Raw genomic sequence first — 15,881 nt, 5'->3', positions numbered from 1 at the left:
TGCTAGAACAGCGTCCTCCTATGTCGCAAATCGAGCAGCCCTCTTCGCTGGAAAATGACCAGCGCTCATTTCCGTCAAGTTCAACTGATGGTGTGTCTTCACAACAGCAGCAGGAACATAATCAAGGTAATGATCTTGTCCGAGTACAGCGCACCAGAAAGCCTCCAGGTTACTTGAAGGATTACGCATGCCAAGTAGCTGAAACACATACTCCTTCGTCTATCTCCACTCAAACCAATGTCACCTCAGGTACTCGGTATCCTATGTGCAATTATATTAGTTTTAATAATTTTTCTAAGCAACACCAAGAGTTTGTTGTAGCTATCGATGCAGGCAATGAGCCAAGAAAATTTCAAGACGCTATACGTGATCCACGATGGGTTGAAGCCATGAGGGCAGAAATTACAGCTCTAGAAGATAATCATACTTGGCGTATCATGGACTTGCCTCCAGGAAAGCATGTTCTTCCAAGTAAATGGGTGTTTAAAATAAAATATCGTTCAGATGGAACAGTAGAACGGTATAAGGCGAGACTAGTGATCGCAGGCAATTATCAGATAGCTGGAGAAGATTACGGTGAGACTTATGCACCAGTGGCAAAGATGGTGAGCGTACGCACATTATTAGCAGTAGCTGCAGCAAGAAACTGGGAGTTGCACCAACTTGACGTTCATAACGCATTTTTAAATGGAGAAATAAGTGAGGAAGTTTATATGCGTTTTCCTCCTGGATTCAGTAATGGTTCTAAAGATAAAGTGTGTCGTCTTACAAAGTCACTGTATGGTCTACGACAATCGCCAAGGAATTGGTTTTCCAAACTCAGTAGCTCATTGACAGCATATGGATTTATTCAGTCAAAAGCTGATTACACGCTTTTTACTATGCAGAAAGGTGATGAGTTCCTTGCACTTTTGGTCTATGTAGACGACATCATTTTAACAGGTAATAATTCACAAGCATATTTTGCAGTCAAGGCATATTTGAACCAGTGTTTTAAAATAAAAGATCTGGGCAATCTGAAGTATTTTTTGGAGATTGAAATTGCTCGCAGTAAGAAAGGAATATTTTTGTGTCAACGAAAATATGCACTAGATATTCTTTCTGATTCTGGACTCAGTGGATGTAAACCTGCTATTTCTCCTATAGAACAAAATCATCATCTTGCATTGGATGAAGGACCAGAATATGAGAACCTGGAACGGTATAGAAGGTTAATTGGTAAGTTGATCTACCTCACTATCACAAGACCTGATCTAAGTTATGTTGTTCATATCTTGTCTCAATTCATGCACTCCCCACGCCTTGCTCACTATGAGGCTGTCCTTCGTGTTTTACGGTATATAAAAAGAGATCCTGGTCAAGGCCTTCTTCTCAAAGCAGATTGTGATCTAAAGATCCATGCCTATTGTGATTCAAATTGGGCATCTTGCCCTCTTACTCGACGTTCCCTCACTGGTTTCTTTGTTATGTTGGGTTCATCACCAGTGTCATGGAAGACTAAGAAACAAGTCACGGTGTCGTGCTCCTCAGCAGAAGCAGAGTATAGATCAATGGCTGCAGCTACAGCAGAGATTGTATGGCTTAAAACATTTCTCACTTCCCTTGGTGTCACGCATCCAAGTCCTATGGAGTTGTTTTGTGACAACCAAGCAGCGTTACACATTGCAGCAAATCCGGTGTTTCACGAGCGTACTAAGCACATTGAGTTAGATTGTCACTTTGTACGCGAACAAATCCAGTCCAATAATATTGCTACCGCTCACGTACCGTCTCGTTCCCAACTTGCAGACTTGTTCACTAAAGCCTTGGGACAACGTGAGCTCCTTGGTTTTCTTCCCAAGTTGGGCATTTCATCCTTACATGCTCCAACTTGAGGGGGAGTATTGGAGATTTATGTGTAACAAAATATTATTTATTCTGATTTGTTATTTGTATGTTAGTTGTTAGCTCCTAGTTGTTGTGATACTGTTACGATAGTTTAGCAATAGTTTAGGCTTTCTTTGTTATTGGCTGTTATCAGCCTTTGCTTTGTAACAGCAAGTCTTGTAACGTTAGCCTATTTAAAAGAGGCAGCGCACATATCTAAAAGAATATCAGTGTTAATATCAAGTTTATTTTTACATGTAGAAATTTTAGTAGATTTGGTTTATTCTTAGAATGAAATTGTGAATCAATTATATGTCTGAATGAAAAGAATAGATGCTTAGAATTGTTGCCTGAAGTTGAGCAGCAACAACTGAGGATTAGAAAATTGACCAAGGATGCTGTTACTTCTCCTGAAGAAGTTGAAATGCCAGCTAAATTTGGTGTTCCCCAAAGTCAAGATTCGAGGTCAAACAGTTTATTAATTCCCTCATCTGTAAATTCTTCCCTCATGCTGCATAGAGGCCAACTAGTTATTTTTATTTTTATTTTGTTTAAATTTTATTTTTATTTTATTTAAATTTTATTTTTATTTTTTCCCTTAATTTTCATCTGCCACCGACTCTAATTAATTTGAGATAAATATGTTGTTGATAATATTGCACAGGCCATGCAACTGCTTTGTTGACTTCAACCAAAATAGGCACACCTTTCACCACTACTGGCCGTGAGCTTGGTAATTTCAGTTCTCCATAGCATCATCATGAACAGTTAATTGCCAATAACGAGAGGGGGCCAAAGCATCAAGGTAGCATTAGCAAAATTTTAGATATAATAACACTTCTACTCCAAGGTGTCATAGGATCCGTTTCATGAATGGTTCACCTATGAAGGGAGTTAACAGAACATCGCCAAGCAATTCCCAAGAAAAAAATGCTGAACAAAATCTCACCAGCAGTTGAACAGAATCTGTTTCTTGGCCAAAATCAAAACACCATTCCTAAGAACTCCTGGAAGACTACAGATAATCCTGTTACTAGATCCGCGCTCAGCCATTCTAAAGAATTTCCTAGTAATGTCCCGAATATATTTAGTAGGATTGTGCAATCACATAAAGATGATAGAAGTTGGATTTCTGCTAATGATCCAATGTATGTTTCACGGAGGTAAGAATCCATGCCTGTTTCTTACCAGTCCTATGTTTCTTCATTTTGCTTACTTTGTTTCTTTTATAAATATTGTTTTCCTTAATTTATGATAATGGATCCTCTTATGTTAAAATTCTCATTTGATCATATTATGTGAAATTTTTTTATCTCTCTCTCTCCATAGACATTAAATAGGTCGGATCCTATCAAAAGTTAGGAATATCTATAAAGAGAAAAGATATACAAATTTTTCATGTGACAAGTTTATTTGAAATTTTAAGATTGAGGATCCATTCCCATAATTATTGAGATAAGAAGTTGCTTGACCCCTGTGTGCGTAATCCTAATTCTTTTAAAGATTCATCAGAAGGGTTCAATATGTTTTATGCCCGATTCCTTTTATTTAACTTTGTTTCATTAGCCATATATAAAAGAAATTAGATAATGAAGAAAACAACATCAATGGTGGACCTAGATGGAGATCTGATGAAACCAGTGATGAGGAAGAAGATCAGCGTTCAGAAAGAGCTATGGAGATAGCTTATCATGCAGCTCCAACTAGGATAACAAGAAGAAGCAGATTTGTCAAGAGATGAAATCACAACCCTTCTGATAAAGGGACTGCCGAAATTTTCTGGAATCGGACAGAAAATTTCTCTGGTGAAAGTGAAGCAAAGTTGTTTGTTTAGGCTGAGAGATATGCTTTTTTGGAACTTTTAGTTTTTATATATGCATATACACTGGTCTTAGTTGTGCAGCTAATATTCAACAGAGGAAATGATAATTTTAAAGGTTCGTTTCCTTTCCCTTTTTTCTTCAATCACTATAGAACAATACTTTAGTTTAGGAGAATGATTCATGTGAAATTAATGATGTTTTGAACAATGAGGTAATCACTATAGAGCTATAATTTTTTCTATAATTATCCAAATAGGTTCACTGGTTTGAACTTTTTCTCTTTTGGGATTAGACAATGAAGTATTTTTCGAGTGTGAAAGTAATCGGAGGAAGGCATTTACCGCTCCAGGAGATACTTATAGTGAGATATGAAATGCTTGTAAAATCTGCTCTGTGTAGAGCAACCGAGTCGAATGTTGTGGTTTTGACTAGTAAAATCCTTCTATGTATAGTGTAATTAGTTCTGCAACTGTAGCAGTATTTCACTATTATATGAAAAATATTAGCTAAACTTCAAATTATGTACACATAATATGTTAGGAACAAAGTTCTAACATAATACCTCTGGGCAATTTGCATCATTAAAGGATGTATCATATTATTTTTTGAATTACATAATGAACAATAAAAGTATAATTTTTATGAGTATTAAACTTTTATTATTCAACCTGTAATCTTTATAAATTTGTAGCTTTTACTACTCATTCTATATTGTTTGAGTAGTGATAAAAATATTCTTTTATAACTAAAAGATCATAAGTTCAAATTTAGGATAGTCTTGCGTATAAGAATTATATTTATTCCTACCCTCATGATAGCTGGGATTTTTAATGAGTATTTTTTTTATATCATTTGGTATAAAGTCTATAAAAAAACAAATTTTGAAAAATAATAATACGTAGTTTCTTGTTTTAGAGGGGTAGACCCCTTAATTTTAATGAAGAGGGTCATTCTAACGCTTTTTGGAGCTTTAGGATAAAATTAATTACCATGTTATAAAGATGGGCCGATCAATGTTACAAGTTAATCTGGGCTTATTACACATTGATAACAAAAAAAAAGTGGAAATCTAAGGTTATGTTTGATTTCTGTTTTGGTAAATAGTTTTTTAGTTTTGAAAAAAAATAATAAAAAAATTGCTTGATAATGGTTATTCTATGAAAACGTATCCAAAAACTGTATGTGTTTTAGTTTCTAAAACTAAAATCAGAGAACATCTCATAGATATTTTTGTTCTGTTTTTTGGGTTTTGACTTTGAAACAAGAAAAAACAGACAGAAGGGAGAACTGTTTTACCGTCTAAGATTGTATATTTTTTTTTTTGGTAAGCAAATTGTATTCTATTTGCAATTCAAGTGGGCTTTACCCATTTTTTTAAAATAAAATACAAAAAATATAGTTATACATTTTTTGATGTGAACGTGACATAATGAGAATATTTTCTTGTAACATGAGAAATCATTTTGCCTTTGTTTATAGGAAAAATATTTCTGCAGTTAATGCAGATAAGTTATCTGCATTTATTCTCAAAACGATGTCGTTTTGATATTGAAATCTTACAAAATTATAAACATAAAGACTATTATAATCCTGAAATAAATTAAAATTACAAAAATACCATGATTTCCGCCTCAAAACGACGTCGTATTGGGCTTACTACAGATAATTTATCTGCAGTAACTGCAGAAAAAGCGAACCTGTTTATATATATGGTTTACATTTCAGTAAGCAATCTGTGAATAGTTTTAGAATGTGATAGCCATTGCTTTCTCAATCAAAAGTTCACTAATTTCTTTTCTTTAAACTTTCGTTTTGAAATATACAAACTACAAAATTTCTGAAAAAAAAAGAATGAAAAGAATTTTGTCAGAAAAATAATCTTTATTGCGGAAGCTTTTATTTTATTTTGTATAAATATTTTAATCAGATAATAATATTATTTAGTCAAAAATATAAAACTAATTAAATATTAAAAAGGTCTCAAAATGCCTTGTATTCAGTAGTTAATCATGCTTATGTTCTAAGTCAAATTTTGTTGTTATTTGACAACAATAAATATAAAATTTCTTCTTCATTTTTCTAGAAGAGTTTAATTTTATTTTATTTTATTTTTGGATTGCTCCACTGGTTTTCGGGGCTTCGCCCCGACTATATCCAGTCTGACCCGGGTAGGTTACTTAGCATTGACAGGTGAGTCTATGAGCGAAAAATTTCTACATACATAAAGTCTCGAACTCGAGTCATTGCTTAAACGAACCCAAGTAAGTTACCAGTTCAGCCAACCCGTTGGTAGAAGATTTTAATTTCGATACACATTCTTATCCAATTATCCAACTATACGGCGGTCCATCATCCTAGCGGTTACTTCCTATGCAGTGGTTGGGGTGTCACAGTCAAACATCACATGATTGACCAAGTTTCGATGTGACATGATTATATTGAATGCTAAGCTTCATCAATAATTAACTGAAGCTGAATTAGAAGTTATAAAATTGACCTAAAACGAGTGGAGGAAGAGGAAGCAGAGGAGGGATGAATCTTCCTATCATAGACCTCTCTTCACCTGATCGTCTTTCCACAGCCAATTCCATTCGTCAGGTTTTGAATTCATCACTTTCTCTTCTCTGATTTTCCCATAAGTTCAAGATTATATTATAATTGTCATGTGTTGATTAAAAGTTGAACTTTGTGTTAATAAAATAATAACTATTAATTATAGGCATGCATTGAGTATGGTTTCTTTTACCTTGTGAACCACGGGGTGGACAATGAGTGTGTGAGGAAAGTGTTTGACCACAGTGCCAAGTTCTTCTCACATCCACTCCAACACAAAATGAACTTGGCCCGCAAGGAATATAGGGGTTATACTCCTCTCTATGCTGAGAATCTTGATCCTACCTCACTCTCCAAAGGTATTTTTCCTTTTCTTTTTTCTTTGTTCAGTTTAGACATTGTTAATGTTCAAACTGTTTTTTGAGCAAATATCTAAAGCCAATGGAGAAAAATATGGTCGTCCAAGACATGAATTATGTTGAGATATATAAAACCATTAAAAAAATCCCTCACTTAAAAGCTTTGGCTTGTGCCATATCTACGCTTCAAGCCCAAAAGACTCTTGCGTGGGGATGTGTTAGAGAATAATATAAAAGCATTAAAATAGCCATCACTGAATACTTAAGGTTTTGGGTTGAAATAGTTCTTTACAAATTACAAGGCAACATGTCACAACTAATGCCAAAGTGTATGCAAATTGGCTAACCAGAAGAGTTAGGATTCACCGTAGCTGTAACTCTCAATGTAATCTTTATTTAAGCAAAAATAACCAAATAAATTGGGGTGCACAAAACTCTTCATTAGTCATTGAAATGCCAAATAACAGGAATTATGAATTCTCCTTAAAAAATAATTAAAAACTCTATGAAAACAACTCTGAAAGCCCAAAAATTGCTGGTGCTCATCCTTGCTCAGAATGCCAATTTCAAGGGACCGGTCAAGTTTGAGTCCATTATGAGAATGTCACCTCGGGTTCATCAATGATGATGTGTATTTTATTTATCAATGAAAGGCTCATTCTACTCTTTATCTTCCTCCAGCATTGTTTATGGTTTATTATCGTGTATCTGCCTTTTTGGTATATAGTAACCTGGTTTCCTTACAAACGAATGACAATGATGTAGGGTATGATGGGTTTGGCCAATGCTGAAAGAAAACTTTCTATGTCCTTATGCAATTGTTCATTTTCTAGAAAGATGGAAAACTTTGATCATTCATTCCTTATAAGCAGGTGATCCAAAAGAGAGCTATTACATTGGTTCTTTAGAAGATACCACAAGTGTTCAGCTGAATCAATGGCCTTCTGAAGGTATGGCTTTCCTTTGTATTCATTTGATTAGGAATGAAAATTTTGTGGTTTTACACGAGCTTAACTTGAGATGTTTTTGCTGGCAAGGACCCTTTAGAATTACTGCCAAATTGGAGACCTACAATGGAATCCTTATTTTGGAAACTGTTGTAAGTTTTATTACCCTTCAAAGTATTTTTCTATTCTATGCTATCAAATATGTACTATGGATTGTTACTTACCAGCAAAAGTAAAATTTCAACATCTGTTGTTTGGTTAGGTTTTTGCTTTTGTTACACGGTGTCAATAGCAAATTAATCGGCTCTTTGACCCCTTAATATCCCAATTTGGTATTGGGTTAGTACATTTTACTGTTGGGTGTCTTTTGGTTCCCGGGGGTCGAAATTGTGCCACGTGGCATGCTATCCAAGTTTCCGGGGGGAGGGGGCGGAATTTTTTTTTTAAAAAAAAAGGTGGGGGGAGGGGACTTTTGGGAGGAAATTTCAAATTCAAATAGTTCCGCTGACCCTTCACAGCGGAACAGAGAAAAAAAAATGTATCAACTCAATATCAAATTGGGATATTAAGGGATCAAAAACTCCAAATTGATCTCCTCTAAAATTTCACTAATCTATAGAACTGGAAGATTTTGCTGCCTGTGTATTTATTGAGAACTTCATTCATACATCTTTTCTTTGTGAGTGTGTGAACTTGTGTGTTGTATATGCTGAAGGAAAGGAGGCTGAACATTCATATACACATTTTCTTTTGTTCTTTCTCTTGTTATAAAATTTAGAATTTATATTCTTCTTTTCTGCCATAGGGAAGCTGGAAAAGAGCTGTTGTCTCTAATTGCCCTGTCCTTGAATCTGGATGAAGATTACTTTGAAAAGATAGGCGCCTTAAACAAACCAGCAGCTTTTCTTCGTCTTTTGCACTATCCAGGTTTATTAGCATTAATTTGCTTTTCTGGACCTTCTTAACCACATAACACCACACCCATAATTCTATGCCTATGTTTGTGGCTTCAAATATTTATCTTCCCTTCTTAATATTTATCTTATTTTGCTTATTGTAATTTTCTCATGTTCAATTTGCATGCTGGAAAATGGAACATATTTTCTTTATTTTCAAGTATGGATTCTGATGCCTGAACTATACTGCACATGAATATGGCAGTAATCCGTATGTCAATTTGAAATACATAGTGCAATATATTTAATGAATTGTATGGTATATTTATAAATTGCATGTTTATTTTTGCACATACCCCTTTTACAAGTTGTAAGTTGTAACTAGATTTGAGTTTGGAACTTCACTTCTGGTGGCAATCAAAGTTTGTATTTTATATTACATTCTAAAGTTCTTTCTGATGTTTTATTAATAGGGACAAGATTTTCAAACCAGTTATCCTATTTAAACTTTTATGTTCATATTATATCTTTCAATTGCATTAGGTGAATTGGGATCTAATGAAGAGATATATGGTGCCTCTCCTCATTCAGATTATGGTATGGTCACTCTCCTAGTGACTGACGGTGTTCCAGGACTGCAGGTTCTCATCTTACCTTTAGGGCCTGTTTGGAGCACTTGGTAAAGAAGATAGGATAGGATAACTTATCATATCCTACTTTTATCTCTTGTTTGGTGGGTCAATAGGATATGATTAGCTTATCCTATTGTCTCATTTTATCCTATCCAATACATGATTTCTTATCCTATGGGGGGAGCTGGGTTAGGATTCAACATGATAGGATACCAATATTGGATATCCAATATATCCTCACGCTACTCAATATATTTGTATTTATTGCATTATATTTTGTTTTTTCTTTCTCCTTTCTCCTTTCTCCTTCTACATAATCTTATCAGATTGTTAATCAGGTGTTCATCAAACACAGGATATGATATAGGCTTATCAGTCTCATATCATATCTTATCCTTATCAGTCCCATATCATATCCTACCCTTATCCTATCCTGTCCACCAAACGAGCCCTTAGTATACTATCTGCTCTAGTATTGTGGTAAGTCCTTGGTATTAGAGAAAGGAATTGGAGTTAAACTCCTTCCAAGCAGGGGATTCTATCTCCCTGTATCAGGAATCTGATTGCAGATTAGAATTGTACTAAAAACAAAAGAAAGAATTGCTTCCTTTTCCTCACGTTTACATTATTTATTATTACAATTTCGATTAAATTTTACAATTCATATAATCAAAGGCCTTAATATTTCATATTTAAAGATTTGCAAGGACAAGTTCAAGCAACCTCAAGTCTGGGAGGATGTGTCTCATATAGAGGGGTGAGTTCATGTTTGAGTAACTTTGTAAATAATATATTACTACTTTTATGTCTATTTGAATCACAGCTGAATGATATTATCTCGAGATTCTAGACTATAGTTCCATTAAAAATTATGCAATTATCTGCTCTTCCTTCCTAGTGTTAAGTGCTTTCTGTTTGTGTATGCAGGGCCTTAATTGTGAACATTGGAGACTTGATGGAAAGATGGACTAATTGTTTATACCGGTAAAATCCATCATCCAACAACTTAAAGAGCTATTTTTTAGTTTCTTTTACTAATAGAGCTGTTAAATATCTATTGCATTGGATTTGGTGTACATATTAAGCAAGGTCTTGGTGTGCTGGTCTATATTATTCTCAGTTTCTGTCATTGCTCTTGTAGGTCAACACTTCACAGGGTTATGCCAACAGGAAAAGAACGCTATTCTGTAATTACTAGCTGCTTTCTCAGTTGCTTTCTTTATTTTATTTTTGGCTTTAATACTTCTTACGTTGCTCTAGATGAGAAATTTTGAAGCAACATATAGAAAGTCAAGATCTGGGATCCGCATGCGGATCCTAGTATAAATATGTTTGTTGCAAAAAATTTCATCTACTGTCACTGCGGATTCTGACTTTTTTATTTTTGTTTTAAATGTCAAAATCCGCATGCGGATCCTAGTATAAATATGTTTGCTGCAAAAATTTTCATCGCTGTTGCTGCAGAAGTAGCGAATCCTTTATTTTTAGAATGATAGCTTATGATTGCTTTTTATTTCAATGGTAGGAGAGAACAGATGGAATTTACATTTTCCTATTTTTCTTCATACCAACCAAAAGGAGTATGCTTCACACTTGTTATATGACATGTGGATAATTGACTAGATTCGTATACTCATTATTGGACTTGGAAATTGAAGAAGAGATGTTTGGATGATCCAACAAACTTTATTGGTTGAGTGGGTTATACTGATTTAGACACTGATAAATGACAGAGCATGCCCTCCACACTCACACACACAAAGCGGGTACGGGTGGAAAAGTCACATGCAAATTCTAATGATAAAAAGGTTCATACTGAAGTCGGTGATCTATCTTAATTATAATGCTAGATGACATTGCATCTAGATAAAGCTTCTCTTTCATTTTGGGCTACCAAGGTGCCACTCTACCATGACATGTCTTTTCTCCAAAGGATACGAATTTTTTAAAACTAAAGTAGTTTCTTAGCATGGATATTATTGAATGAATCAAATAGAGGGCAAGTCTCAAACAGGTAAAATTGCTCTTTTATGATTGAAAGGTCATGAGTTCAACATCAGGAAATAAATTTGCAATTATGCAATGATAAGGTTACGAATTAAAATTATCCTCATCCCTATCATCTCTAGTCGGATTTTACTGAGAAATTATCGTTTATTTTAAATTGTTGAACAAGTTAGTTAGAAGTAGGATATGCATTATCCACCGTAAATACTGTATCATAAGATGATGACATCTTTTCAAACAGCCTTTAAGTTCAAATTTATCCTAAAAGATAGAACAAGGAATTTACCTGATGTCATAGATTGTGAGAATGCTCATTCTACCCATTACATTGCAAATTTGGCTTCCTTTTATTTGCACTTTGATGTGATCTTCTAGTTTGTTAGCATGATTTGCTTATTCGTTTCCAGTGAAATATGAATGGTGTTGTGTTATTTTGCAGGTGGCATTCTTCTTGGACCCGCCCTCAGATTGTGTGGTGGAATGCTTTGAAAGTTGCTGCAGCGAATCATCTCCCTCAAGGTAGTAAAAAAATGTTCTCCTCTTAGGATTCTTTTAGGTAGACTGAACTGCATGTAAGCAATAAGAAAATGAGTTTCAGGAAGAAAAAAAAAAGGATTTGGATGCACTTTAAAGTTTTTTCCCTATCAATTAATTATATATTATTAAATAATTGAAAAAATGGATTTAATATTTCTTAACTTATCTCGTGTTTCAAAATAGCAATATTTTGAGACTCAGATAAATGTATTTTTATAATATGATTTATTTTAGAATTATATTTATCTTTTATTATTACAATTTTTTTAAACCCAAAATGGTATTTTTTTTTTAGTAGAAAAAATGATGCATTTTAGGTAACAAGATATAACTTTATCTCCGTGACACGTTACAGGAGAATTTTAAGTTCTTAAAAAATTGTAACTCTTGAATAAGATGATTTAGGGTCAATTTTTTTTAATGAGAAGATAATGTCTGATTAATTGATCTACGAAACTAAAGGTCCGTTTGGATGAGCTTTTACTTCTTCTTTTTCAAGAAAAAAATAACACTTCTCGTTTTTAGTTTATTTGGATGTCTGCTTTTAAAAAAAAAGAGAAATCACAAAAAAGTCAAAAATTTACTTTTTTTCATAAGCTAAAAATTTTAACTTATAAGAAAAGCAAAAGTCAAAAATGAAATATTTTTTTCAAAAACTAAATATTTTTATAAAAATATAAATAGCTTTAACTTTTATAAAAAAATACTTCTAAAATAAAAAAGAGATCAAAGTTACTTTTTTGAAAAATCCAAAAAAACGCACTCTAAGAACCCATTTATTTGGATTGCCTTCCTAAAAAAGTCCTTCTTATGCCTTGTTTATTTTAAAAATATTTTTTACAAAAGTTAAAGTTATTTAAATTTTTTAAAAAATATATTTGATTTTGACTTTTTTTAAAAGTTAAAATTTTTAGCTTTAAAAAAAATAGGTTTTTATCTTTTTTATGATTTCTGTTTATTTTAAAAATAAGCATTTAAACAAAAAAAAATTTAGAAATATTTTTTTTTCTTAAAAAAAGTAGCTTTTGAAAGAAAAAAAAAAAATCCATCCAAATTCAGTCCAAAAGCGTTTAATCTCAATAGTGGATAAAAGCAATCCAAAGGAAAAAGTGCGGTAGTAATCTGCTTGTAGATTTTTGTAATCCAAAACACACAAACACAGAAAAAAAGAGAGACAACCGGCAAATATTATTCCCGAGGTCTTTGTCGAAAGCTATATGAACTCGTAGATTTCTCAAACTTCACTTTTGCACGCAACATGCTATTAACTTTTGTCAATGTTCGCTGCAGATTCCCTCCAATACGTAGTGGGGACTACCTGAATGAGCGGTTCAGGCTCACGTATGGCTCTGAAAGGGATCTGAAATGTTCCATCAAGTTATGAAGAACTAAGCTGCAAATTTGTTCTTTATGCATGGGTTGCAAATACGGGTGGTAAATGAAATAGGGGTCTTTTAGGGATCTTTCACTCGATTCGTGAATGTCTGAGTTTATATGTGTATAATTAGTTGTTGGAATCAAACTTGAACTTGTATAAAAATTCGTTTTAATAAAAAAAGGCCTGTTCAAAAACTCAGCCTTAGAACCTCTCAAGCTAGTCTAGTATATTAATTTTTATTTTATTTTATACTATTTGTAATAGTGATTTCTCTCTTTCTCTCCTCAATTCATTTCATCCAATTTTATTGGTTAAACAGATTTTTTGAATAATTTTGTTCCATATTATACTATTTGGATATACATTGAATTTATGAATATTTATGGAATTATTAGTGTTGTTGATTGTATATTCTGTTTGGATAAATTTTTAGTGTTTTGTTTTTTTTAAATAGGTTAAACCAAGTTTTTATTTTTTTGTAAATAAGTCAGGCCACATGCCGATAATTATATTCATAACATGTAACAGACTTGATTAGGCTGATATATTTAAACACAGACTTAGCCTTTTAAGATCAAAACTCGGCTCGATTCGTTCCGTTAACACCCCTAGTTACAAACACAAATATGTGAATGGCACAACACTTGTCATTAATTTAAGCTGCAAATTAGTTAAGTAAAATTTTACTTTAGCCCCTAAAAAAATTAGTTCATTAATTTAATCCCTTTGAGATATTTTATCAATTTAGTTCTTAAAATTTGAAATCCTTTTTTTTCATTCATTTAAGTTAGCAAAGTTGATTTTAAAAGATAATTTGTCATATTAAAAGATGACTCAGTATATCTAACTTGGTCGATAAGTTAAAATAATCTCGTTTGGCTAAAATTCATTTAGAAAGATATATATATATTCTAAATTGAAAATGTACGCACACACAAACTTTCAATGAGAAGATTGTCAAATTTAACTTAATTAGTTAATTGAGTGACTTATACATGTTATTTTATCTTTAAGTTCAAAAAAAAGTTTTAGCAAATTAAAATAAACAGACATATAAAAAAATAAAATATTTCAAATTTAAAAAAATTAAATGAATAAAATTTATGTATGAATGACAAAATTAATGAAGAACATATTCTCAGAGAAATAAAGTAGGATTTTACTCTAATTTTTAGTTTGGTAGGTTTGACGGTCATTGTTTGATCCTTATTTCTTTCCATTTTTTGCAAATCTACATGGCTTCCCCAGGGATAAAAAAAAGACCAAAATTATGACATACATATCTTATGGTCCACGCGTCATTCGTGGAAAGCTTTCCTTTTAACTCGTAGTGGGGCTTTACGCATAAAGTGAAATGAGAATAATTGAGGAACTGGGGGGGAAAAATGGCCTTTGGAAAAGGATAAGGTAGATAAGCATTTATAATCTTCTTTTGTACGAAAATATATCCTGTACGCTATTGTGCGCAAAGAATATACCCAACCTTCAAACTTGGAAGCATTCCCACGTGGATTATCGCTTCTAAATCTGTTCCAGTTTTCTGAATTAGAGTTTAGATAAGATTTTGAGATTCCCTTGTCATATAAGGTTTGAGAGACATGGAAAAAATGTTTCTTTTTGTTCCCTCTTATATTATTTTGGACTTGAGAAAAAAATATTAAAATGTATTGAGAAAATTTATAAAGCAAGAAAGAGGAATTTTTTTCAAAGCATAATGTTTTTTTTTTCACAAGTTCCAAACCAATGTGGTTTTGCAGTCATAAAAAATAACTTTATTTTCTATGAGGTAAAACCTTATATAATAGTTATTTGAAAATTAAAAGTTATTTGAAAAAAAAGTAATCCTAAAAGATATGATAGTTTAACTTGTTTAAAAGTTATTTGAAAATTCAAATGAAAATTTATTTAAAAGAACAATATAAAAAGTAAGATTGCTTAGTCGTTTTAACTCAGTTTATTTTAAAACTTAAAAACATTTAAGATTAAGGGTTCGCTTTTTCTGCAGTTACTGTAGATAATTTATCTGCAGTAAGCCCAATACGACGTCGTTTTGGGACGGAAATCATGATGTTTTTGTAATTTTAATTTATTTCAGGGTTATTATAGTCTTTATATTTATAATTTTTTAAGATTTTAATACCAAAACGACGTCGTTTTGGGAATAAATGCAGATAACTTATCTGCAATAACTGCAGAAATATTTTTTCCTAAGATTAAAGCTTAAAATAAGTTCTTAATATTTAAATTAAAAGTTGTATGGTAATTATATGATTTTTTTTTAACTTATCGCCCAATTTGATAAAATGAGAAAAAAAAAACCCTAAAAATTATAAAAAGTCAAAACAAAAATAGACATATATGATGGTTAGGGCTTCTCACAAGGGCATGTGTAAATATAAAAGACAAGACCTCTATCGGACGTTTGGTACAAGAGAAATAGTTTTTTTATCTGAAAAATAATTTTGTTGGAATGTGATTGGAAATATTTTTTGCCAAGTAAGTTATAAAAATATGTTTGGTTAACCAAAATTTATCTCGGGAATATTTGGATAATCAACTTTGGTACTTTTTGGTACTTTACAGAATATTTTGGTACTTTTTTTTTTATTTCCCGGACAAAACAATATACCAGCTTATCGATGGAGAAATTTACAATTTGTCCGTACCACATTTTACACATTAACTACAAAAAAAGGGGCAAAAGTGTTACTCGAAAAAATGTAATTTTCTTGCTACCAAACTTGACTTCGAATTCTCCTTACCCAGCTTTTTAAGGAAAACAAAAAGAATCTAGTACCAAACTCTTTGCCTGTTGGTAGAGATAATAGCTAAGTTGCAAAAGGTCATGGATGGCATTCCAGGACATTTTCAATCCTACTGTCA

General features: G+C 32.5%; 1 protein-coding gene across 2 annotated transcripts; it reads left to right on the top strand.

Annotated features, from left to right (window-relative positions):
• Positions 1 to 6,041: 6,041 nt before the first annotated feature.
• On the top strand, positions 6,042 to 13,280 carry LOC133284072 (2-oxoglutarate-Fe(II) type oxidoreductase hxnY). Of its 2 annotated transcripts, none has more exons than XM_061481038.1 (11): positions 6,042 to 6,287; positions 6,409 to 6,601; positions 7,471 to 7,551; positions 7,649 to 7,700; positions 8,354 to 8,475; positions 8,988 to 9,085; positions 9,775 to 9,833; positions 10,004 to 10,060; positions 10,218 to 10,263; positions 11,523 to 11,602; positions 12,911 to 13,280. In XM_061481038.1, exons 1-11 carry the CDS (start codon positions 6,222 to 6,224, stop codon positions 13,002 to 13,004), a joined length of 948 nt encoding a protein of 315 aa, XP_061337022.1. In that variant the 5' UTR covers positions 6,042 to 6,221; the 3' UTR covers positions 13,005 to 13,280. The 2 variants fall into 2 exon arrangements, with proteins under 2 accessions (XP_061337022.1, XP_061337021.1); XM_061481037.1 differs by having other exon boundaries at positions 6,044 to 6,287; positions 7,474 to 7,551.
• The last annotated feature ends 2,601 nt before the right edge of the window (positions 13,281 to 15,881 follow it).

The sequence above is a fragment of the Gastrolobium bilobum genome, unplaced genomic scaffold (assembly GCF_033153095.1).
Source record: "Gastrolobium bilobum isolate Gb01-03AN ecotype WA unplaced genomic scaffold, APGP_CSIRO_Gbil_v1 utg6668, whole genome shotgun sequence".
Classification (NCBI taxonomy): Eukaryota; Viridiplantae; Streptophyta; class Magnoliopsida; order Fabales; family Fabaceae; genus Gastrolobium; species Gastrolobium bilobum.
The sequence above is the reverse complement of the archived record's forward strand: the minus strand, read 5'-3'. Positions and strand labels throughout refer to the sequence as shown.

Excerpts from the sequence above, each read along its gene's own strand:
- LOC133284072 (XM_061481038.1), top strand. The coding sequence starts at position 6,222 with ATGAATCTTCCTATCATAGACCTCTCTTCACCTGATCGTCTTTCCACA. Across the intron at positions 9,086-9,774 it reads ACGGTGTTCCAGGACTGCAG|ATTTGCAAGGACAAGTTCAA; the intron begins GTTCTCATCTTA and ends TCATATTTAAAG. Across the intron at positions 10,061-10,217 it reads TGGACTAATTGTTTATACCG|GTCAACACTTCACAGGGTTA; the intron begins GTAAAATCCATC and ends TTGCTCTTGTAG.